Source organism: Ixodes scapularis, unplaced genomic scaffold, assembly GCF_016920785.2.
Source record: "Ixodes scapularis isolate PalLabHiFi unplaced genomic scaffold, ASM1692078v2 PGA_scaffold5__190_contigs__length_132052651, whole genome shotgun sequence".
Taxonomy (NCBI): domain Eukaryota; kingdom Metazoa; phylum Arthropoda; class Arachnida; order Ixodida; family Ixodidae; genus Ixodes; species Ixodes scapularis.
The window spans coordinates 113,792,705-113,817,652 of NW_024609880.1; the positions used below are offsets into that span (position 1 = coordinate 113,792,705).

General features: G+C 45.9%; 1 protein-coding gene across 1 annotated transcript in view; it reads right to left on the bottom strand.

Moving 5' to 3' along the window:
• LOC8051318 (renin receptor) overlaps nt 1-24,948 on the bottom strand; it is a 49,477-nt gene that overhangs the window by 15,595 nt on the left and 8,934 nt on the right. Inside the window, exons 5-7 of the mRNA XM_029968501.3 lie at nt 20,974-21,165; nt 7,152-7,295; nt 16-141 (exon numbers count right to left, since the gene is read on the bottom strand). Of these exons, the coding sequence (XP_029824361.2) occupies nt 16-141; nt 7,152-7,295; nt 20,974-21,165 (462 nt within the window). The remainder of the gene's footprint in view (nt 1-15; nt 142-7,151; nt 7,296-20,973; nt 21,166-24,948) is intronic.

The following is a 24,948-nucleotide window of genomic DNA, read 5'->3' on the forward strand; positions in this document are numbered from 1 at the left end:
TCAAAAGTCACATACCTTTGCGGGTTCTGGCTCGGCCAAGAGGGACCTCGACCTCCTGACAAGCCCCAATGACCTGTCGTTTTGCGTGACGACCAGCAGCAGTGCCTTCTGGCCATAGTTCTCCTTCAGCATTTTTTTGGTCTGGGGAGAAATAAAGCAACCATGCAAGATTCACTTGGTTTGCAAAAATTGGGACGTATGCGATAAGTTTAGCACAACAGAGAGATAATGCAACTTGCTCATAAAGTGCACAACGCTACAGTTCAATCTCGTTCAAAACAAGAGCAGTCAGATTCTAAGCCACTAAGCCAGCAGAAATAATTAGTCTGCACATCCACCCTTCTTACGAACATTCCAGGCAAAACAGATATGCTCTCCCTTGGCATCGGCATAGTCGGGCTAGGATGGCACGATGGGAGAATCAATAAAACTTGGGGATTCAAGTGCCAAACCAACAAAAGGCATCTGGCACGCCCCAGAGAAAGACTAAGGATTCATTTTGACCACTCTGAAGTCTTTCGAAGTGCAACGAAAATCTCGTTTACATGGTGCTCTCTCTGCAAAAAGCCTCCATCAGACTGTGGGCCCCTCAGCCAGGATTCGAACCCGCCAACGATACACCTTGCCTCGAAGCGGTGCAACGAAGAAATGCATAAAAAACTTCTTGGGTTGCACTACGGTGCGACAAAAAAGCAATTGCCTATACCTCCAGTACAGAAGTGCACGGCGTAGGAAACAAATGAAAGAACCAGATCCCTTTTTGGATTGCAATTCTCTATGAAAGAGGGCCATGCAGACAAACTCTCGTCACACACAGTGCCAACTGCAGCGGCTCGGTGCGTTGCTTCGGCTACTGCCCTGGTCACTTCCATTGTGGTTGCCCTAATGTGCTGTGCAACTGTCCTCAGGTCTGGAGAAAACAAGCTCCGCCGAAGGCATTGACCCCGGAGCGCCCGCTAGTCATGATAATCACCGACAACATGGGGACACTGCCGCTGGCATTAGCATTGAGTGGGACCGATCAGAGCACCGCGATCACTCGGTTGTGACATACAGACAAGGATACCATAACAGGTCCAAGTATCTCCTCAACTTTAGTTCGCTTCAGTTGTGCGATATAACGCGTAGCAGCGGAAACTGTTTACTAAGCATATTTTGCTTTTGCTATTACGCAAAAACGTGCTTACGACGAAACCTAAAAATGATTGAAAATTCTGCTTAGGATACGACAGAATCCTACGATGGTCACCAACTTCGCTCGGATGCTTCGCTGTGGAGACCAACAAGCGTACTTCTACGTGCTCTTCGTGCTTGTCCTGACACCAAGCAGCAAAAGAAAAGAAATACATACTCGAAATTACAATGCTCGCTGACGACCACTCGATCCGCGGATTTCGGAAACAATGACAACGGTCCCGCCGACTTGAGCATCTATACTTAACAGGGAACGCCTAGCAAGGCGCTCATCACTTGCTGGCCTTGATTAGTGTAACAAGACCAGCTGCCTCGTTATAAACTATGTTTGCACGACCCCTTTCATAGTTTAAGTGCACGTTTTTCGTACGAATAGCTCGAACCTTGACCTAGATTTTTCGATCAGAAGGCCAGTCTTACCTCTTCTTCGTCCCCTCGTCATTTTCGTAGTGTTGCATGGCGGTGGCGGACACTCTCGTCGATTCTATTTGCCGTTTTCTTTGACGTATGGCTCAAATAAACGCAGCATGGATTACCCTCGCATCACATAATATGCACACTTTTTTGTTTTCCGGGTATTTTTGCTTTAATCCGAGGTGACAATGTCACCTCGGATTAAAGCAAACATAACACGGATCGAGCTAGAACATGTGTCGGCAGCTATGCCGGTCACGCAATGTCGGACCAACACTTCTTTTTCCAAATGTCGCGTCAGTATCAAGCCTGAAAAGTTACCGCAGAAGGCAATGCCACGATGATGCTGTGCTTGCATGTGTAAGCGAGTAAGTCGTAAGCCAGCAAACTGTGAAAAAACCGGCAATTGGAATGCCAATTTCGATGCGCGCTCGACCGTCCTCGCGGTTGGTTTTTGCTTGCTCCGTTTCTTTACGACGGGCTGGAAAAAAAAAAGGCTCGAGGTACACCTAAGCATTTCTTATGCATGCCGCTCTTCAAAGCATGCACGCCACTCTTCACTCCCTTCTTTAATCTGCGGCGTACAACGCGCTGACCTCGGACATGGAACGGTGGAGCCACTGCCTTGCGGACACACAGCGCCATCGGGCGAGCGATCGTTCAAACTGTCATGTGCCCTGTGGCGCGAGGAGGGAACAGACAGCAACGTAGTTCCCAGCAGAACGAACCCCTTGGTTCATTCCATGCGCCGCATATATTGCCACGCGCAGTACAACCGATAAGAGAAGAGCGAAAGCGGTTATGACTGATAACACAGTCAGGATGACACCACACAAACTGACGTGCAGCGGCCAATGGGAGCCTCGTCGATGCGCGCCAGGCAATGGGACCGAAGTGTAAAAGGTGCCGTTGGCTAGCCTTGCATGTGATTTCATTAAGGTGCCTTTTGCACGGTTTCAAAGCTGATGACGTCGACTCGCTCAATGAGACAGTTAATGCTTTTGCATTAAAAAGAAAACTTGGAGCCACAACCACAACCGACTTGGTCGTGGTCAGGTCAGTACAATAGCACGAAGCTGTGTCGCTGGGTCCAGTTCCGCAGGCTGAGACGCCACTGTTGACACATGGCTCGAGTTTAAATTTCACAAGCAGCACGACGAAAAGATTAGGTCAAAATCAACCCTAAACTCTCGTTCGAAATAGCAAATTAAACGTGAATTATGGGCGAAACACCTCAATCTACATGCTACCAATGAGGCGCTGAAGCGGTCATGTGATCCCAGGTCCTACGTCACGCCAGAGTAGTCAGGCGGCGCCGCTCCTTCTTGGCAAGACTGGTAAAATTGAGCCTCATATAAACTTGACAACGACCAGACGAAGAGGAAGGACAAGCAGCAGGTGCCATTTTCTTCTGCAAACTCCCAGCAAAGGCCAGCCTCCAATCGGGGCTAGTGCAAATAATGAAATGAATAATTTGTATGTGACCCTTCATACTGCTCTTCACACACCCAGTGCCCACAATAGCAGTAAAAGCACTAATCGATAGTGTGAGTTTTACACTATTAGGGGTTACTTCATTAACTGATCGCTGTAAAAGTGGTGTGCACTTACAACTTGTATAAGAACCACAAATGCCTGTTGTTAGAGCAGTAATGTTACAAATCGCGGTCAATAAGAAAAAGATGTTGCCAGCATTTCGTCTGCCTACAGTCTCATGAATAGCACTGCTTTTGGGATGAGATTTCAGTTTTGGTGAAAAGATTATTTTTTACTTCCCTAATAAGGTCTTTCGCTTCTTCCCTAATAAGGTCGTGGAAATGATTACACTGACCAGACAAGAAAATCGTGAACTCAGATGTTAGGCTGCCGCATTTGATGATCCCATATGCAATGAGCGATTCCTTGCCAAAATATGCTATCATGGTCGATTCATATGAGGGAATGATCTCCGGAGGGTTGGATCATACAATGACATGACTGTGGATCATCCATCTTCCAAGAACATTTCAGACGAAAATGAGGAGAAGAGCAGACGAAAACGAGGACAAATTGAACCAATACGCGACCCCACAGGCCCGCAAAACACCAACAGTGGACTGTGCCACTGTCATCCAGCTGTAGTTGTCATAATAAAGGTTGCGAAATCAAAGTTCGGCATCGATGGCCATGGCATAAATGCATTACAGCGAAAAAGAATTGTGTGCTCCAAAAAGTTCCTGGTGCTAGATGAAAGGCAGCATGGATGTGCAGGAAATGACAATGATTGGAGGCTTTGTGGCACAAAATGCTACGTAGGCTGAAGTGTGCCATGGATGTGTAGACATTTTTGCAGCAAGCTAGACGAGCTTTGAAAGAAGCTCCTTGACATGGATCAGGAGGAGTACCGGAACCCACGGCACATGAACAGGAGCAGTTCCTGCAGTTTCTTTCACGCATGCGACAAAACTCAGTGATCTGCCACCTTTGATTTGCTATGCTTTTTGTTGTTACCAGACTAAATGCTTTTCAGGTCAAATAATTTAAGATCACCTACCAAACATTTGCAAGTGAAAAGGTGTGAAGACTATTTTTCCAGTTTTTTCGTCCACAGACAAGGCGGACGACGAAACAGAAATTGATGCGTAGTGATGATGTGATGCACGATGCACGGGTCAAAATCACAATTCGGTCTGTTGTGTGAACCTGCCATTACGAACCAACAAAAGCAATGACTTCAGAGTAGAGCTCTGCATGGGGCCAGGCCAACCCGAAAGCCCAGGCCAGGCCTTGGCCAGGTAGCACGCATTGTTTCCGGGCCCGAGCCAGGCTCAGGGAATGATGTAGTGCACTTTCTAAAATGTAGAGAAGAAAATGCTAATGCAGTGATCGTTTAGATTTGAAAGAAACAAAAAGGCCGAAGTGCAAAATCGCTACCACTCCACTGGAAAAAAATATTAGAAATAAAGAAAGTTGTCTTGGACTAAGAAAGCCCACAAGAAGATGCAGAGGATCCTAGAGATTCTATTATACTACTTTGTTTCAGCTTCCGTCCCAGCGCAGCCAAAGCTACGTGTGGCCGGAGCCAATCACATGCCGACAATTGGTCACGCGATCTTGCCTGCACTTTTGTATCACTCCACTGCGCCGCCGGTCGTCCGCGCTGCCCGCGCTCACCGAGTATTTCATCTGCTATGGGTGTATCAACGGTATCGTCTGCTACAGGTTTAAAAAGTGCCCTTTTACATTCTGAAATTTAGCCACAGGGGATGCCAGTAAGTAGGCTGGCCGCTGGCGTCTGTGTCTGAGCTTTCCACCTGTCTGGCATTTCGGCATAGTTTCGAGATGTAAGTACACATTGCAAGGTGCCCGATGGCCCGGCTGTTGATGTTTCCTTGTATTGTCTGCATATACCAGGGCTCGAGGCGCAGTCCTTTCCACCAGTTTCTCGGCGTTCACTGTGGTCGGTAGGTAAAGGGGTGCCCTAATTTCGTTGCGAATCTGTGAATTGTAGTGGCCCGGACGCTTTTCTTGTTTACAACACATTCGCGGTACGACGCGGTCAGAGTCTCCTGCCAAATTTAAAAGTAGACATTCATCGCGACCGCTCGCGCCTGACGCCCAGACGCGCCTTAGCGAAAGGACGTTCTGAAGCGACTCTGTGAGGAAAGCAGCGAAGCACATGATTCGGCCATTATGGGAACGAAATCACACAAAAGAACAGAGCTCTGCAGCCGTGTTGCCAGCGGATGTATGCGTTTTCACCAAACCACATGCATTTACATATATTAATAAAAACATAAACTTTAGATATTTAATTCCTTTCTTTGCAAATCATTCTCAGCAGTACACATCTGGAATGTGGTGTAATGTTTACGCACAAAACAGCTATTTTAAAAATATTACTTTTGCGGACTACTTTGTGGTGCGTAGGAATGCTCTTCTCGAAGTTGTGAACCGTCCCTCAGCCTTTGGCTGCGCTCTGACGGAAGCTGGAACGAAGTATAGCATGGTGTGACAGCTGCCAGCCGGCAAGAAAACGAGGGCAATCTGATTACAGGGGACAGTATAATTGTCTTTCCCTTTCCTTTTCAAACTCTTGAAGAAAAAAAAGAACACCCTTTGGCTGCCAAAGATAAGCTATGTCTTTTATATTTGTGCAAGTTTTCAAATATTCACCACGTGACTGCGGTACAACAGCGTCTTTCATGCAAAGTAGTAAACCGCCCGGGCCGGGTCCGGGTCAAGTGAGCAAGGCATCCCATCGGACCGGGTCAGGTGAGACTAAAAGTGAATGGGCCCGAGCCGGGCCTCAAAAAGTAGGCCCGTGTATGCTCTACTTCAGAGACTCCTAAAGGAGTTTTCCTTATTGTTCACAAAGAAACACGGCAGAACCGGTATCCCGTAGCCTCATATTTATACCGGTCATACATGGCCGCTCCGCTCTAGAGAAGGCATTCTAAGCCACGATTGACACAAGTGCATATGAGAGCCACAGTAAAAAAACGTCACACAGGTGGGAAGCGATAATGGTTTCAATGGTGTTATGAATGCCACCTACATTTGTGAATATGATTCCAATTTAGGTGATAAAGATGAAGACCATAAGAAGAATTAAGAAACTGCAATAGGTTTAGCCAAAAACGAGCAGTTTCCCACTTTCTCCCGAATGATTGGGAGTGATTTTGTGCCGAATATTTTTTACGGTGTTCTCGCAAGTATAGCTCTCCTGCCGCCATACCTGTATTGAAGGTGTCATGCCTCTTTCATCGATGAGGACAACTGACTTCATGCTTTATTTTGCTTCACTTTTGAATCTCAAGATGCCACTCAGGAACTGTCGCCGACTCAGCAACGAGGTTCACCGCAAAAGAGACCGTTATCAGAAAAATGTCAGTCCAGCCAATGCTCCACTTTGAACTCAAACGGGTCCCACCACATAACATCTCCTCCCCGACCTGTGCTGACCCAAAAAAATCCAGAAACTTAAAAGAAAAAAATATTTTTGTTTTCCAGTATACACGTTCGCAAGTATGCCCCGAAAGCGCTGCCATCTTGCTGAGTTGGGATGCGCTTGGGCACAGCCGTAATTCGATTCAACGCCTTAACAAAATGTCCAAATTGGATGATGACACATTATGATGATGGCAGTGACCCCAAGGTTGTACTTGCAAACGTGTATTAATGGTTGGTACTTAGGGGCTCGTAATAGATTCGAGTTCACTTAGATTTGAGTGAATGCAGCAATTATGTAACTTGAGCACCGCTTTCTCCGGAGCAAGTATAGTCTGCTTCGTAAATTGAAAGCAGCATATTTGTGGCTCTCCATCGTATGTTACATTCTGCACTTCCTGTCCCATTCTGTCGTAGACTTGCAGTTGCGACCATGAGAATCCCCACCTGTTCCACATTTTCATTTGATACACTTTTCGAGTCAGGGCAATACGTATAAACGAACTGGGTATCAGAAGAGGTCCGTCGACAACGCTTTTGAGCAAAACCCAGAAATACGGTTCGAGCTGCCAAACGGTCGTTCGCAGTACCACAAGCCGCAAGGACGCACTCACCCTTTCGACGAGCTCGCGGATGAGTCGGAGAGCGTGCGACGCCTGGTACGACTCGTCCGTGTAGCGGTCCACAATGTGCCTGAGGCCGCTTAGCCTAAGCCACACCACGCTGGGGGCACTGCCCTTGGAAGCCTTCTTGGCCAACTGCAGAAACAGAAAGAAAGGATCCTTAGAATCTCAGAGCCTTGCAGCCACGTGCCCGGTTTTGTGGGAACCGCCGCAACCGCTACCCATAAAAGGGCTGGTTCACGCATTTTTGTTTGAGCGCAATCTAGTGCATTGTGCTTGCTTGCAGCAAGAGAATATACTTGTGCCATCTTATAAGTAGGATTCCGCGTTTTCGGTTTATATTTTTTTAAAATTCGGCATACTTTTTTCGGCGTTTATTTTAAAATTCAATTTTCGGTTTTTTTCGGCATATACACAAACTCAACTCTGTGACGTCACGGCGCGGTGGTGGCGCGGTGGTGGCGCGTCGGTTGCACTTCCGGTCTGGGGCTGTGGGCAGAAGTCCCCATGCCAGACATGTATTCCTGCGTTGATTTGAAAGGAACCAGACAAAAACCTGCCTTCTCGTCAAAATGCTGGGACTGGGGCCGTACCAAGAGAGTCAAGAAAGGTTTGAAGGTCAGTTTTCACGTGCTCGGTTCGTCCGAGAATCTGGATATGTGCCGTGAAAAGAGAAAAGCAGACACCGTCGGACAACGATTGCTTAAGCGGGAAGCGCTTTGGGTTGAATTCATGGATACTTGTGGTCATCAGCTTTATTTGTTTTGTTCCAACATTAACACCAGAAAACCGCCAAGTTGTGCGGACCACGTGCAGGCTACGTTTAGTGCGTCTTCAAGTTCAAATGGCCGGCTGATCGTTTGAACTGTCGTCTGCTCTTTCAAACGTTTCTGCTTGTCGTCTGCTCTATTAGACGACGCCGGCCCGTAGACCAAATGTTGGCCCGGTACTTGCGATAAGAAGTGCAGGCCACAAAAGACTTAAATTTGAAGGTTGGTAAGCAGGCTCGATGTAAACAGTAGATACAAGGAGATGTTGATCATTGTTATCAGTGACCATCACCGACTTGTTATGCCTAATTCACTTGGTCCGATTCTGCTTGCAATTTTCAGTATCGACGTTGACCATCTCAGCTACGGTTCACGCTTCTTCAGCCCGAGCCGCGTTGCGACTGAAAATTGCGAGCAAAATCTCATCATGCAAATCGGGCTTTAGCGTACATACTGCGGCGTCCAAGCGGAATGAATCGTCACATGTCACATTATTCACGCGAAGTTTTGCGGTGTAACAAGCCTCGGTAATTTCGCTGACGCCGCTCAAGATAGTCAGACATCGCCAGGAAGACGTAGAATCAACAATTCGAATGTGAAAAAGGGCAGGGGGACTCACACCGACGCCGACAACATCGCATTTCAATAGTTTGTTTATGGGCGACGGCGAGCTTCTTGCCCACACACCCATCGCACATGCGCGGCGCCGGTGGCGTTCGCTAGGGGCGCTCCAGTTTGTTTGTAAACATGAGTTGGTGTATATTTATGCCCACAAAAGTTTATCGGCTTTTTTCGGTGAACATAAAATAAACACCAACGGACACCGGATCAGATGATCCTTGTAGCTACGATACTTGTGATCACTCAAAGAATAATGGCATAGGTACATTGAAAAAGAAATAAGACACTTTATTTGGCAAATGTGTGGAACTATAAAAGAATCAAGAAAAATACACAGAAGTACAAACAAGTCAGATATAAAGCCTATGCCCAAAAAACATGAAACTTCACCTTTTGTATATCAGGATTTTGTGATCTTATTACAGTAAACACACACATGTACTTTTCCAGGTTCTCCTCGTTGATCTGCACTCTTTCTTTCCTGTTAATATGACCATGAGCTCCGAGAATGTCCTTTCAACGCTAACACTGGACACAGGCAGGCTCAGGAGATGAAGCGCTGCCTGAGCCAAAATCGGCCAATCAACCAATTGTGACTACCAAAAAAGACACGGTGCGACATTTTGAAGCACAACACAACATGCAGAGCTTGCATCAAGTCAGTCTTCTTTACAACGAGTTTGAAAACACACTCGTACATGGCGAAGTCGTGGGGCATTTCGGACTTCACGTTCCGATCGATGATGCGCACATTAAACCAAAACGTTGTGATAACACCCATGTATTCCGTACATTCGGACACATTTCGATAGACACCGTCGTTCCACTTTTTCGCCACGGCTCTGCGGTATTCGCGTCTCCAGCTCGACGCTCGCCCTCCCGCGGCGGAAACGGGAAGCGCTCTAGTGAGGGTCCCCCCGATTCTCCTGCTCAGCGGGCATGGCGGAACTGCTCGCGACCATCGCTCGCGAAATGTCGTTTCCGGATGCGAACAACACTCTTCACTGTCCCAACGTAGTGCTGCAGCCGGTATGGGATTGTGCCTTACTGGAGAGTTTTAGTACTGCGCATAGAAGCAAACGCAAGCGGTGTGCGTTTGCGTTAAAGTTGCGTGCCCCACGTGGTGCGTGCGCCTCATCGCCAAGCGCCATCCAAGACCGCAATTTCGGGCTCCGCGCACACGCAGTGTGGAACCCGCAAAGCTAACGCAAACACACAGGGCTTGAGTTCGCTCGTATATGCAATATTAAAACTCACTACTGTTTCACCGGCTTCCAACGCCAACAAAACGTGCTGCAGTGAGCAGATATGCAAGCAGGTAGGCGTTCCTTCGAACTGGAAAAGCTGAGATTGGCAAAACGACGGCGAGCAAATACAAAAGTAAATAAATGTTATGAAAAAACTAGTAATTGAAAAAGGCTTTTTTTTTAACTTTTGGGCATTTGGTCTGGAAGTATATTGGCGGCGACCTTGGACGTTTCGCCGATTGTCAAAAGTCACGACTTTGATAGCACAATATACTTTACCCTCAATTAATAGAATTTTACATGGAATTTTCACATTAGCTAGAATGTTTTCATTGATTTTAGACTATTTTTATTTTATTTGTAAATAAAATGCAGCAATTGGAACCAGTGATGATAATTAGCACAGTTTTCATTGTCATATTTCTTCGCGCATTTAAAATTATATCATAAGCAACAAATTATATTAGAGCTTGAATAATTACTTATTCAAATATGCAAATTTTAATATTATTATTATAATACAAATCGCGGCAATGTATGTCTCTAATTAACGCCAAGATCACGAGAATACTCTATTTAACCATAATAGTCTTTCCAGAAAGGTATAATTCTGTTTTCTTTTCAGCATATGAAAAACTCTTACATAGTTATCAAGATAGACAAACAGTTAAACGCTGGATGTAATATGAAGTCCTACGCGTCACGTGGTGCTATAAAAGCACACGCACACACTTCAGCTGTCCAACTCGGATTTTGTCTTGGGTTGTTGCAGTGAGAGCAGCGTTTATTAGGTTATGCGTTTTGTGGACATATTGTAAAAATTGGAATTATTCTCTTATTCTTGTGCTGGGATAATTGTCCTTATTTCCCATGACAATTATCTGAGCGAGAAAAAGGCAGCAAGGACGCACAGATATCAGCACTGATTTTTTCAACAACGACGAATATCAGCCTGGATCGAACAGTATGTCACAAAATAAATTTTCCGCGAACAACTTTTCTAAGTAAATAATTACGATGTGAGACACATCTTGAGTCATGAAAAAATCCGAAATGAAAACATCTGTCGAGAAATTAAATCCAAAATAGAGGTAAGTTTCGGTTTCGCTCCAAAATTAAAATGTGCATCCTTCCATAATTAATACGCTAAACACCGTTCTTGTTTTCGGGTTAAAGAGGTGATCTACACTCATAAGATATTAGCTTCCTCGTATTACCAGAAATAATTTATGTCGCTCAGTGAAGCCAGCACACTAGACGGGCTCAACAGCGGCACGCATCTCTGACCCTCACTAAACCCGCCATCTTGGAAAATGAGTGGCGCCACCTGTAGTTAGTTGGGTCGCGAATACGACTGGAAGGTTAAAGTGACCTTTTCCGGTTAAAAATGAATTTTAGAAAATGGATTCGACATACTTTTATCGATTTAAATCGAAAATGCCTAACCTAAAAACTGACCTTTTTCGGTTAAAACCGAATTTTCAAAAATTAATTCGGCATAATTTTCTTGGCTTTTATTGGTTTAAACCGAAAACTCCGTACCCTACTTATAAGGTAGCCCTGGAATACTTCCCATCCGCAAATATTATATTTCCTACTTTTTTTATGCACCATTCTCTCACCGTGGGCTCGCAGTAATTGTGAGAAAATTACACATTATAATTATTTATAGCTGCCATAAATCCCCCTCAATAGACAACTCGCCCATATTTTTGGTATGACTTGCTATTTTTCCAAAAATACCAAGAGATAGCCCACTTCTAGCAATTGCAGGGCCCTGGCCAATGATGACCTCGGCAGAAACGGGGTTACTTAGCAAATGGGAGACAAGCGACCATTGCTGACTGGGAAGAACAGTCGTACTTGGTTCATCACCCCTCCCTGCAATCGCAAGTTTCGTAGGTCACAAAATCTAAAACTAGCATTTTTTCATCTTTTTTTTATGGCACCCGAAGGTTAGCTTACTCCTTATTTTCACCCGATTTGCTTTCGATTTTAGGCGGGCTATCTCTCGGGATATTACGGTAGTGTGTAGATTTGATCTTGCACATACTGCAAAACCTTCAATCTACAGTTACACACTGATCGGAAATGCTCCGGGGCTACCCAATAGAGGGCGCCAGTTTGTTAACTCGTCATTAGTTTCACTCGAATGCAAATGTTCGACTAGCCTCGTGGTCACCGCAAAGATAGTGTGCACTATCGCCGGAAAATAGAAAAATGATGGCTTAAGTTTTCGCACAGCGGCGTTGTTATAGTTCAGGGGAAAGAACAGCAGACGTGAAAAGATCATTGCACAGAGTGTGCAGGACTATGCGGAGAGCATGTCCGTCTGCTTCTTTTGCAGGGATTGAAGGATAGAGGGGCTCTGATTGAAGGATAGTGGGGAGACCTCGCAGGGTCTACCCACTATTCTTCAATCAGGGCCAATTAGAGCTCAGCGTTTTGACGTCACAACTCCTGCGAAAGAAGTAGACAAACTTTCTCTCTGCGTTACTACCGATTTGCATGGACTGAACCAGTCTACTGTTTGTTACGGGTCATTTTGTGGACCTAGCATAACACAATTCTGAGCTTGCACCAATGCATGTTCATACTGTGCTCAGCTATTAGTTGCAGATACACTTGTCGCTCGCCGGTACCGCAACAAATGCGCATAAAATATATATGTATTTTTTCAATCTTGGTGTGCTATGTGTGAATGCTGGTCTCCTATACAGTTAAACCTCATTATATCGAACACTGATATATAGAATTATTGCTTATATTGAATTGTTGTCGAACTATCATAAGAATTACATGCATTTTAAATTTTTTACAGCAAAAGCAGTCGGTTAAAAAATGAATATATCGAACTTCACAGCGCCGGAAAGCTGCGCTCCGGAGACAGGCGGCAGGCCTTCCCGCAGCACATCGGAGGATACGGCAGGCTTTCCCGCAACACATCGTAGGATAGTGGTAGCGCAGCTGGCGTTTGCGACTTTTATTCAAGCGCATGCCCGCATATAGCTTTATGCCTATGGTGCCGGGAACGCCATCCAGATTCAGCAGCATACGGGCTCAGTCAGCTCAGTCGTGCAGCCAGCATCGCTCTTTCCATGCCCTGTGAATGGCTCCCGCAGTTTCATTTCTTCGGGTTCGTTCCTCAAACGTTGCGTCAACCGCATGTGGCGTACTGATTACAACAAACGTAAAGAAACGTACGTCGCTGACGTTTGCGACGAAGCTTGAAATCATCCGCCGCGTTGAAGAGGGAGAAAAGAAGTCCAGCGTTGCCGAAGCGTACAACATACTGCGAAGCACTTTGAGCACGCTGCTGAAAACGAAAAGCAACATTAAATCGAAGGCTGAACGAAGCAAGCACTCTGGCGCACGCCGTGTTCTGACACCAGCCTTCGAAAAGGTGGAGAGATCACTTCACGTAGTGGACGCAAGGGCTCGGAACATTCCGGCGTCGAGGCGGATACTTCAACAGAAAGCAAAGAACTTCGCAATCATCCACCAAGCACAAAACGTCGCCGCAAGTAGCAGGTGGCTAAGTTTCACACGACATTGTTGTAAAGACGAACTCGCTTTTACGCCGCTACTGCAGTGCAATCAACGGTAGCCGCCTGGCGCCGGTGGACCGCTTAGAGACAGTGGAGCGGGCCATAATAAGGCATGCGGTCAACTCCATGAAGCAATCTACGCTCCGGCTGTTTTTTTTTGCCAGAATAAATAGTTCACCTTAACGCTTCATGCAAGTAGTCATTTTTGATGCTAGCCTTTCAGTGATTAAATTGCGCTGTACTTTGATGCTTTTTTTGTGTGATTTTGTATATCAAATACAGTTGAACCTCGATGTAACGAAGTCGGTAAAATTCGCAATTTACTTCGTTACATTGAAATTTCGCTAAATCGAAATTTGGCTTTAGCATGCGAAAAAAAAAAAAAAAAAATTCCGAAACATTTTACGGGTATGAAAACTCACTGAAAATGACATTTATTTAGGGGCAAAGTAGTCCGCGAGTTTTGTTTGCGCCTTGTCCGACAGTAGCAGCGGCGTCGGCGGCGTCATACGGCGTTCGAGCGCCCAGAGCGCTTGCACGGCATCTTGCTGCCCATGCGACGCCGTGTACCTCCTCAGTACGTCCATTGCGTCGAGCACTTCCCGAGTGCTCGTGATCTCGGCAGTTTCTTCAGGATGGCGTCCAAAACGTTTGCTTTCTCATCCAAAGAAAGAACTTTACGTTTCCTTATGGCAGCAAGCACGTAAGTGAACCGCCCAGTTAAAAAGTAAAGCAGTTTAGTTTAGGCAGTTTAGGCGGTGCCAATGTTTCCAGCCTACACAGCACTCTTGACCGCACAGTTTACTTGCCCCTTTGCGCCCACAGTGTGCTTGCGCCTTTGCTTTACATCACGCTCGCAAGACGATAATCGGTCTTTTCGGTCTTCTCCTAGATGGCACTGCCCGTGCGGTCGCGCCATCACGTCGCACGTCGCTCCCCCGCTGAAGTTGGCTCCCGCGCTACACGCGGTGCAGTGGACTATGATGATCAGTGAATGTCAGTGGTGATGCTGTTATGCCGTGTTAACTTTTTGCTCGGCATTTTCTGGCCAGCCTCACGAAATCCGCTTTGCCGCATGCCTCGCCGGCGCTACCGGCGCCGCATCCTCGGGCAGCCTAGGAACGTTGGAAGGCCTGTCCCCGTGAAGTAACCTATCAAGCGCTCGCGTTTGCGCATAATTTTTTTTTTTAACCACAATTTTTTTTTGCGAAGTTGTTTTTTAGAGTTGATTTATTTATTGCCTTCTATGGCAATGGCGCTTCGTTATATTGAAATAGCAGCAAAATAGACTTCGTTATATAGGGACTAAAAATACATGGGGTCTATGGGCAAGAAATTATGAAAAATAAAATACTTCGTTAAATCGAGGATTTCGTTACATTGAAGTTCGTTATATCGAGGTTCGACTGTATTGATTATATCGAACAATTTCACGGTCTTCGCACTGTTCGATAAAACGAGGTTCGACTGTATTAGACTTTCTAGTTTGCTCTAGGCAGGCTTTGCTGTGTATACTTAAAATAGCTCTGTCTTCAACTGTGAAATACTACTGACATTAATGATGGGAAAATGGTACCTGCACCCTGACACTGAGCATGGGGTTTCAGATGCCAAGAATCCAGCGCATATCACAGTTTTGGAAAGAATCATTTTCTTAGTCTCATTATTTCCGTAGACTGCAATGACTGGTGAGTGTGCTTCATGGAAATGCGGACATGCAGGATTTGTTGATGGACAGCTATTTGAATAATAGAGCGGGTAATGAGCGGGTGACGCCCACTCATCACCCGTTCTGAGAGTGGGTCACGCCCATTCTCAGAAAAGGAAGCTGCTCCTACCACTGAAACAAGAACAGGGTTGGTTTCGGAACGTTGGGTCCTTCACTTTTAGGAACCGGTTGGTGATTGCAGCTTTCACGGTGCATTCCACAACCACCTTCGAGCTTGCAAGCGCTGCAAAATTAGGACACGAAGCTGTATTCAGGAACGTCAAAAAGCGTCAACAAAACCTTGCCTCAGTGCACTTCGCGAGATGGAAAATGCAGACACGGCGAGCGTTGCAGACCAACAGAAAAAAAGAACAGTGTCAACTAACATGTGGCCCTCAGCCATATCAGGGAGGATGTTTTATGCTTTCTTAGACACACACAGCAGCTCTCATCGACATGACGCCATGAATGGACGGGCAAGAGTGACAGAGAGACTACCATCTCGGATCTGTGGCTAATCATCCTGTTCGACTTGGCGGTCTCTACACTTATATATTTTATTTATATTATGTAGTACCCTGAGGGACCATTAGGGCATTACAGAGAGGAGATGCAATATACAGTATGGTCTAGCCATAGCAAATTAGGTACAAAAAGTATGTAATATGACAGCAACTTAGAACAGCTTCACTGGGGGAAAAAATGACACAGAAACAATGTGTAAATAAAACATACATTAACAGGCCCTGAAAGGAAACCATGCAGTATGCACAGTGCTGTGCCCGTTCCCAAAAATAAGTAACGAAATAGCGTTACTCGTTAGCTTGCAAAAAGGCTAACGTGTTACAGAGCTCCAATACCATTTTCCAGATGTAACGAAATACTGGTGACGTTGTTGCCATGACTAACCTATGTTACTTTTACGTTAGTTTGTCGTTGCTTCCTGTTTTACTGTTAGTGCATGACAGCTGTTTATAATAAACCGCCTCTAGAAACATTGGCAACAATACACTTGTTCAGAGTAATTGTTTATTTATTTATTCATTTGTACTCTGCAGTGCCAAAGCATTACAGCAGAAGAATGGGGTAAAGACCACATTTATACATTGGAAACTCGCACAAACAGCATAAGCCAGCAACCAACAATATAAATAAACAACTCAAAACAACACAAAATAATAAAATTTCAAAATTTCAATAACGCCAAAAATACTAACAAAGAAATTCACATTGCATTGATCAGGTTAATAAAAGATTCACTGTCAGCAGCATGTGTAATGTATATCCGCGAGCGCAATGCGGACAACTGTAATGTATCTCCTCAACACGTTTAGCTTGTTCGCCTGGCCTCGGCAGGATGTGTAATCTATATCCTCGAACACATGACCCTTTGCGAGCGCAATTCAGAGAACCGAACCTTGCCCATACATAGTACATGGGCCTGGGAAGAAGAAACCGCTCTGAAGAGATAGACCAGATGCATGCCACGTAATGGATGCAAAATAGACGTCTTCGTGTAAATAAAGTTAATCTCATAAAATAAACATTATTTTATCCTTCAACAGGCGCTGCATTTCCAATTAACTACACGTCAGCACCCGCTGACACACTTGTTTTGGTTCAAAGTGTGGGAATGTCAACATTTCCAAACTTAGAGTTTATCCTTTCTGTTGTTGACAGAACGAGATTTCATTTGTTTTGAAGAGAAGGATGTGACCAGCTGGAGTAGCTAGGGACGTTGTGGCAAAATCCTTCGAGCAGTGGCAGACTGTTGCCTTCTGCCTTCTCGCTCTTTCCAGTGAGACAGCGACGGTGATCTTAGCTGCTTCTATAAAAAAACACAGCACCAAGGACGCTTAGGGGTTCTGTGCAGCGATAATCTTGCGCCTTTTGGGCCCGGTAATGGGAACATTAAAAGTGTCTTCATTTGAAATGACGCCGCTTATACATAGCTTTGTTGGGGTTTCTTTGCCACCTCTACGTAGCGCGCAGAATTAAAATATTTTGTTTTCAAACAATCACGTGGCCATCTTTAATCAAAAGCAACGGGTAACGTAACTTGATGGGAGATACTGTAAAATAATGACATTACTTTACTCGTTAGTTGTTTGGGATTCTAACAAGTATGTTAGTCTAAAAACTAGTATGTTACCAGTAACGTTGTTACTTGTAACGCGTTAGTTCCAACAGTGAGTATGAACGACCGTATGGCTGACATGGCAGGCCATAAGCAATGGAACGGCTTCCCTTTCAGCGCTTCCCTATTCACACCGGTGTCTGTAAAGCAGCGATGCCAACTGCAGAGGTTCGTACCTACGTGTGGTGCTGTGCAAGTCTGTCCAGCACGACAGTCTGCTGCACTGTGCATTGCAAAATCAACCTTGTTTATGGTCGCCGACAGAATGAGAATAGCGGGGCGTGTCTTCCGAACGCCCGGTCTCCGGCACACGCTTCGTGCCTTCCTCCGCGCTCTGCCTGTGTGTGCGTGCTTGAGGAGCACGAGACATTGAAGCATCGTCAAAAGTAGGAAGCTCGCACTGGAGGCGGTGCAACTGTCATTCTCAGCTTGTCAGTAACTATGCCGCAGCAAAATATAAAAGTGGACAGTATTTTCGCCCACCAGACTGGTGGGCGAAAAGATCGCCGAAACCAGCCATGCAAGAACCCCGCTAGAGTAGAAGAGCAAGCTCGCATTTCAGAACGAGTGATTTTCAGTTTGCAACCGGCAGAGGCCATGAGAGCATTTCTTTTGATGATGAGGGAACAGCTTGGACACTAAACGATTACAGAGACAGGACACAGACACACAAAGCTTTGTGTGGGTGTCCTGTCTTTGTGTGATCGTTTAGTGTTCTAGCTGTTTCCTCACCCACAACGACAAGGTGCCAACTAGCTAAAACCAGTAATCCAGAAAAACTAAAACCGGTAATCCAAAAAGCTCTTCAAACCAACGGCAGAGTCCTTTAATATGCTACTAAGTGTTAAACTTCTATCAGTGATGTGATTGGCCTAAGCCATTTTGGAGCACCTTTTGGAGCAGCCAAAACAGTGTTTTAGAGCAGCAAAAGTGGCCTTTGGAGCAGCCAGAACAGTGTTTTGGAGCAGCCCAAACAGTGTTTCGGAGCAGCAAAAGTGGCTTTTGGAGCAGATATTCTTAAAAAAATTAATAGATTTGTTTTAATTGCTGGACAAACGAAGGGAACTTTGTGGTGTGTTGTGACAGAACTCGCTGTTTGTGTTTTACTGCTGAGACATCCCACAAGTGCACAGTGTTATAGGCGTTGCCGAGCAATTCCGAACAGAACGCTTGCCACCGTTTTACTGGTTCCCGACGTGCCAGATTTTCGTCAAAAGTAAGCAAACGCAAAACAATGAATTGCAAGCGTTCCGGCTGGCGCCTCTGTCATGCAGTCATGTTCACATGCACGTGAGGGCAACTTCAGCAGGCTTGCAGTGGCACGTGCTTCATTGCGCGGGCAGAGACAACGGTTGTTCAATCGAAACCGAAACAATGCCACTCCCCTCCGTCGCCAACTGGTTTCCAAAATAGTGTGCAAAATGTAACTGTTCAGGATACAAAAAAAAAAAAAAAAGCAGTTGAGCAGCTTGTGCTTGCCAGGCCGCCAGGGGATGTACAAGCTAAACCCACAGAGGAGAGAAAAAAAATCTCTGAGCGCATCAATGCATGACAATGCTAGCCAGGGTCGAAAAGTTCTTGGAGCGCTTTGTGCAACGACCAAACTCGAGGCAAACAAGCGCGCTGTGCGAGTTCAACGTGCAGACATTGCCTTCTTTGTTTTAGCTCACTTCTCTTCACCAACTTTCTTTCACGGCAGATTTTTCACGTTCCGGGCTCCCACTCGAAAGGAAGTCCACCGAGAGAAACCTAGGTAATAAATATTTCGACAAGCAGTCTTTGAGTTAGAGGGTTTTTTGTAGTAGAGTATGATTTAAAGAAGGCCAGGAATGTCCATGAAGAAGTATAGAAAGCGCCATATCTGCAGCGACGTGGGAACGGCAACACCCGACGTCGCAAGACCACGGTGACTGGAAGGCAGGGACCAAATACAGTTTTCCCACGGCTGTTGCTTTCAGGAGCGGGTGCTTCAGCTCACAAAGTACATCCCGCCGCGCGAAAACATGGTTTCGTTTCACAGCATGACGGCATGGCTGGCACCCGGCACACTAGCGTCGGGGTGTCTGCATACGCCCACATCCATTGTAAACAATTTTAAAAAGACGCGAGACGAGATTTTTGAGACGACGAGGGACCAGGGCACGAGCAACGTTGGCCACGAGGGCGCGAAACGCGAGACGGCGGCAAGGAGGTTAGGACGGCGGGAAAAAATATGCAAGACCGGATGGACGACTGATGCAGGGTACTTTGTGTCAAGCGGCCGCTTGCGCCACCTAGCTGATGCATGCGCAATTACGGTTCTCAGTTTAGTTTCGGTTTTGAAAGGCGACCGAAAATGCTTCTTTGGCGCAGGCTTGGCACAGATTACCTACATTTTGGCAAAATGAAGCAGGATGTAGCAGGATTAGCCCCTTGGCGCAGTTTGGCACAGCAATCACATAACTGTTCAATGCAATGCCATGGGAGAGCTTAGTATGCAACCATGTGCGGCACTAGCGTCGACGGGGGGGGCAAAGGGCCGCCAATCTATAGTCGGTGACAGATTAAGATTAAAGTGGAAGCTCCTCCCACCTCTTTCCACTTTGGCAGAGAGGATGCTGGAGAAGAGGTCGCACCCTCTCCCGCTTTTAATTTACCGAAGGGGAGAGAGGTGGGAGGAGCTTCTATTTTAATCTTAACTTGTCACCAACTATAGCCTGTGCTGCTGAGAGTCTGGCAACCCGCAAGTGTGTCGGAATTTCTAACCCACCCTGAACAAGCCACCTAAAAATCGAGATAACATTTCATCGTACTGACAGCGTTTCTTGTTAATGTAAGCGTCCTCAACTGTGTACACTCAATCAGCTGCTAAATCTTGTATATTTGCAACAATCTCCAAATTGATAAAATTTTTATTAATTTATCTTTTATCAAAATGACCTCTCAATATCCTCCTCACCGTAAAATTTCTGCGCTACGACTAGAGCCATCTAGTAGAGGGGCACTGTGAATTAGTATGTTCAATTATCTACCGTACAATACCGTGCATCCGCCCATTCCACATTAAGCGCCCATTCCCAAATTTGTAAGATCTGAGGAAATACGCGCAGTACACTTATATGCAAAATTGATGACCGGACAAGTGCCCACCCGCCATTCTGTCGCGATTATTTCTAAATTTTGAGTGGGCACTTGCCTGGCTTTTTACGGTAGCTTCATTTCACCCGCAAAAATATGGATTTCTTGGAAAACAACTGAAAAAAGCTTATTTGTAAGTTCCCTTTAAAGAGATCAATTAAGAATGACCGGCACTTGCATACAGTGATCAAATGCAGGCGTAACGAAATTTCAATGTACGAGAAGTTGTTTTAAAAAACTACTTGGAATGGCAAATCCGGGGTGGCGCGCCGAGAGTGGGGCGGCCGACCGAAAATGCCCACTCGGAGACAGTGGCACCCCTAGTGGCAGCCATCGACCGTGTACCAAACCTTGATCAAAGTTTTGTAACCAGTAGTTTCTTGTTTGTGCCCTGCCACACCGGTCACGCTAAAACTGTCTGCAGACACGTTTGAAGGATACATATGCACGAGGGAAACGTGCTTTGAACACGATCTAGGCAAGTACGCAGATAATTTTGTTGTCATGTCTGCCGCAAACGCCGTGCTTTCTGTGTGATGCACGGGCAGTGTGGTTGCGGCTTTATGGAGTCTTTGAAAAGACGCCGGAAGCCACCGTCTCCAGAGCCAAAGTGTTGCCATCACCAACTTGGGCAGGTGAACTTTGCCACACATTCCTCTCCTCACCTGATCAATGACGAGCCTGGCGGTGTGCAGCTCCACGAGGAAGAGGTCGTCCCCGGGAAGGGAGGCGTTGAAGGTGCCGTCGCGAAGGAGCTTCACCAGGTCAGCGTCCTTGACGGCATCCTTGAGACGGCTGTCCACCTCCGGAGACACCGGGAGCAGCAGCTCTGGGTAAGCCATCTTGGCTCCGTATAGCTGCAACCACAAGTTTACGAGCTTAGAGAACTGGTGCAACCCTTCTTGTACTTCGTGCAAATACCATTTAAAATTAATCCCTGGCCTTTGTAATATACAAAACACGCATTAGATTTCCTCCCCACGCAATGATAGTTGAAAAAACAGATTAAGGAAAAACGAGCGGCGTTCACCCCTTCAACTCGCAGCCGGAACAAGCGGCCACGTGATCTGGAGCCGATTATATGCTGACAATATTTATTATTTACCAATGCGTGAAGCCCAGACAAAACAGAAGGATAGCTATAGAGCAGTGTCTGCTCTGTTCCATGGGCGCCGCCATGTTTGTTTATGCTGACACAATGACACGGTAAAGTGGGGGGGGGGGGGGGGGGAAAGGGGCTGCGCTTTTTGCGAGACTTTTTTTTTTTTTTTTAGAAACCTTTGCACATATTGTAGGGCAAGAAAGCCCGAAAGGCATCGTCACAAAGCAAGCTCTAAGAACAACACCAATGCCAAGAGTACTTGTAAAGAGCAAAAAGCCTTGTTTTATGCAAAGGCCCTCCTACCTAAGAGCCTGCGCTTGGTATTATTATTTCACATTGTATCGCTGGGGGCTAGGATTTCGGACACTGGTCTATGGGCAATCTGCAATGCTGTTTGGTTATTTTTACTAACTTATAAAGTTATTAAAAATAACTTTGTAAGTTATTAAAAAGGAAGTTATTTATAATAACTTATAAAGAGAGTTCTTTTTGCTAGACCACTTTATCTTACAGTGTGGTCCAAAGGCAGCAGCGGCATATCCTCAGGGTTATGAGAAGTCATCAGTCCGAATTCGACTGTAGCGTGGCGAGTTTAACTTCCAAGTCAGGCTGGAACAGCCTAAGACGCTACACTGATGACACGGACGTGATAAGCAACATCCGTCGCCACGCCACAGTGGTGACTTGGACGTGATCACACGGCAGGGATGGGCAAAATACATGCAAATATGTATCGAAATACAAATACAAAATACTTCGTCAAAAATGTATTTAATTACAAATCTAATTACATTTCCAAAAAAGCATTTAAGTACAAGATACAAATACAACCGAATGTATTTGGTCTCCTCCAAATACCTTTTTAAATACATTCCTCAAAATTTGCGTCAGCGACTTCAGGGCACCTGAAACGGGTTTCTGGGTATCTCACTTTAATTTTGCATCGCACACTCGGGAGTTTGTGTGCGAGGCTCTAGCAACGTAATAGAAATATAATCACAAAAAAAATGTAATCAGCTTGGACGTAATAGGTGAAAAAGGTACAGAGCTTCAAGCAGCTTTTTTTGTCTATTACATTTTGGTATAGACCAACAAAGAACCGAGACGACTAAGACGCACAGCACTAGCTAGAGAATCTTTTTATTGCTGCAACTCGCACCAGTTACGAAAATTTGGATGACCCGCGCATTTAGAATGTTCCAGGCAAAAATATGGATGGAAATCAGGCTGGAAAGCATCACAAGTTGTCACAGGCACTTATTTGGCCAGTCTGCCTGTGAACATCTATTTTGTCACTATTCTTGCCCTGGACTAGCACCGTAATCACAGTCACTAAACGCTTGTGCTTGATTGAGAGGCACTGCATTTGGTGCAGAACGCAGTTTTCTTCCTGCTCTGGACAGTGACAATAAATTTGAGGGATGTATTTTCGCCCACAAAATTGTATTTAATTACAATTGTATTTGAAATACCCACGTTTTAGTATTTAAATACACACATCAAATACATTACCCAATTGTAATTAAATACAAATGCAAAATACAAAAAGTATTTAAAATACGTATTTCAAATACTTGTATTTGAAATACTGCCCATCCCTGTCGCACGGCATTCTGTCACTCGGAGAAATGACATCACACACCACACAAACCCCACGGCCCCACACCGAACTTGAATATCCTTGCGCCTATGCGTAGTGAGAATACGAAGGCTCTTCAAAGTTTCTGATGTTCCGTGCAACGAAAAGATTAATCTAATAACGAATTACATTAAATGCCACCTCGACATGTACAGCAGAAAGCAAGATAAACTTCATCGTATCTGTGAGCAACCATTGAGACCGGCGTCTCGATGGAGGGAAATTTCACAAAGTGAGGGAAACTTTGTCAAAAGTAGGGAAAATTTAGGTGTCCAATGGAAGAGGGAGAAACATAAAACGCCCGCCACGTCTGCGCTACAGACGGTCGCCCTCTGTCCGGAGGCCTCATTCCCAAACATCTATCGTCTCCTCAAATATCCTAGCGACTCTGCGCGTAACAACGGCGGAAACTGAGCGCTCGTTCTCTTCACTACGACGGTTGAAAACATACCTGAGAGCATCTACTTCGAATGAGCGACTGCTCGGTGTAGTGCTTTTGAATGTTCACCGCGATATTGAAGTTCAAGCAATGGACATCCTGGATATTATTTGCCGTGAACGCAGGCGGCTGCATCTTAGTACGTAGGCGCTTGGCATAAATGAAATGGCCAAGAAAGCCTGTAAATTGCTTTCTGAAATAACTAGTCATAGTTACTTTTTTATTCGCGGTAATTTCCAGTCGAAGGCATGTAATTCTGATCAGTACACAAGGTGTGTGTGAGCGCAGCACCACCATTTGCATACAGTGCAATTGTTTTTACAGTTCATTTAATATTCCTTACATCACTGACATTGTTTTATATTATCACCATGTGTGCATTGTATTATATCCCCTTTAGTTTGATTAAACTATGTATTTCTATGAGGATACTTATACCTTGCCTTGAAATTGCCATCCTTCACCCCACAAATCTTTCGAAATATATGTGCTCTATATATCTCAGATCAAGTTCTGCATCCCATCAAACAAGAAAGAATGAAGAAATATTTACTATTTTTTATTTATTTGAGAATTTTCTACCCCAGAAGCATTCCTCCCGAAAGCATATAAGTTGGAGATAATCCGCGCTCACCCTTTGCTTTGTGCCCCGTGCAAGACCGACTGCGTGAGCAGGGTAGTGAGCGGGCTTAATGCGGGCATAGGAAGGGGGGGGGGGGGGGGGGGGGTGTCGCTTCTGCATTTTGGGGGGGGGGGGGGGGGGGGGGGGTGCGGGGTTCGACCCCTGAAGCCCCCCCCCCCCCCCGCCTACGCCACTGATTGGCAGGCACTCATTCGAGCCTGCGTCATACAGATGTACTATCGGGGAAAAATGAAATGCGAACACAGGAGCGCGTGGCTCGCGGTACAGGCTGCGCCGCCTGGAACTGAGCCTAGGGGCGAGGGTGCGTGGCCTACTCCGACGTGTTCACGCCCCTCCCTCTGCGCTCCCCAAGCTTCAGCAGTGCGCCTCTTAGTGCGCTGAAAGCTATCACCGCTATCTTTGCTGGCTCAGCGCGTGCGGTGCAAAGAAGCTCGCCGCACTCGCCGAGCAGGCAAAGATAGTGGTGACAGCTTTCAGCGCTCTGAGAGGCGCACTGCCGAAGCTGGGGGAGCGCCAATCGAGGGGCGTGAACACATCGAAGTAGGCCACGCACCCTCGCTCCTAGGCTCACTTCCAGGCGGCGCAGCCTGTACCGCGAGCCACGCGCTCCTCTGTTCGCATTTCATTTTTCCCCGATAGTACCTGTTGAGCAAAAGTGGCACCAATTTCTTGACTGGACCAAGTACTTTTTCAAGCACAGTTTGAAAACTGGGGTGCTGCTTATTATTATAAAGAAGTTGATTGATTATAGCCTCTGTGGAGAATATCACGACAGCCACCATAAGCACGTTGGTTGTACCTCTCGCAGAACAAAATG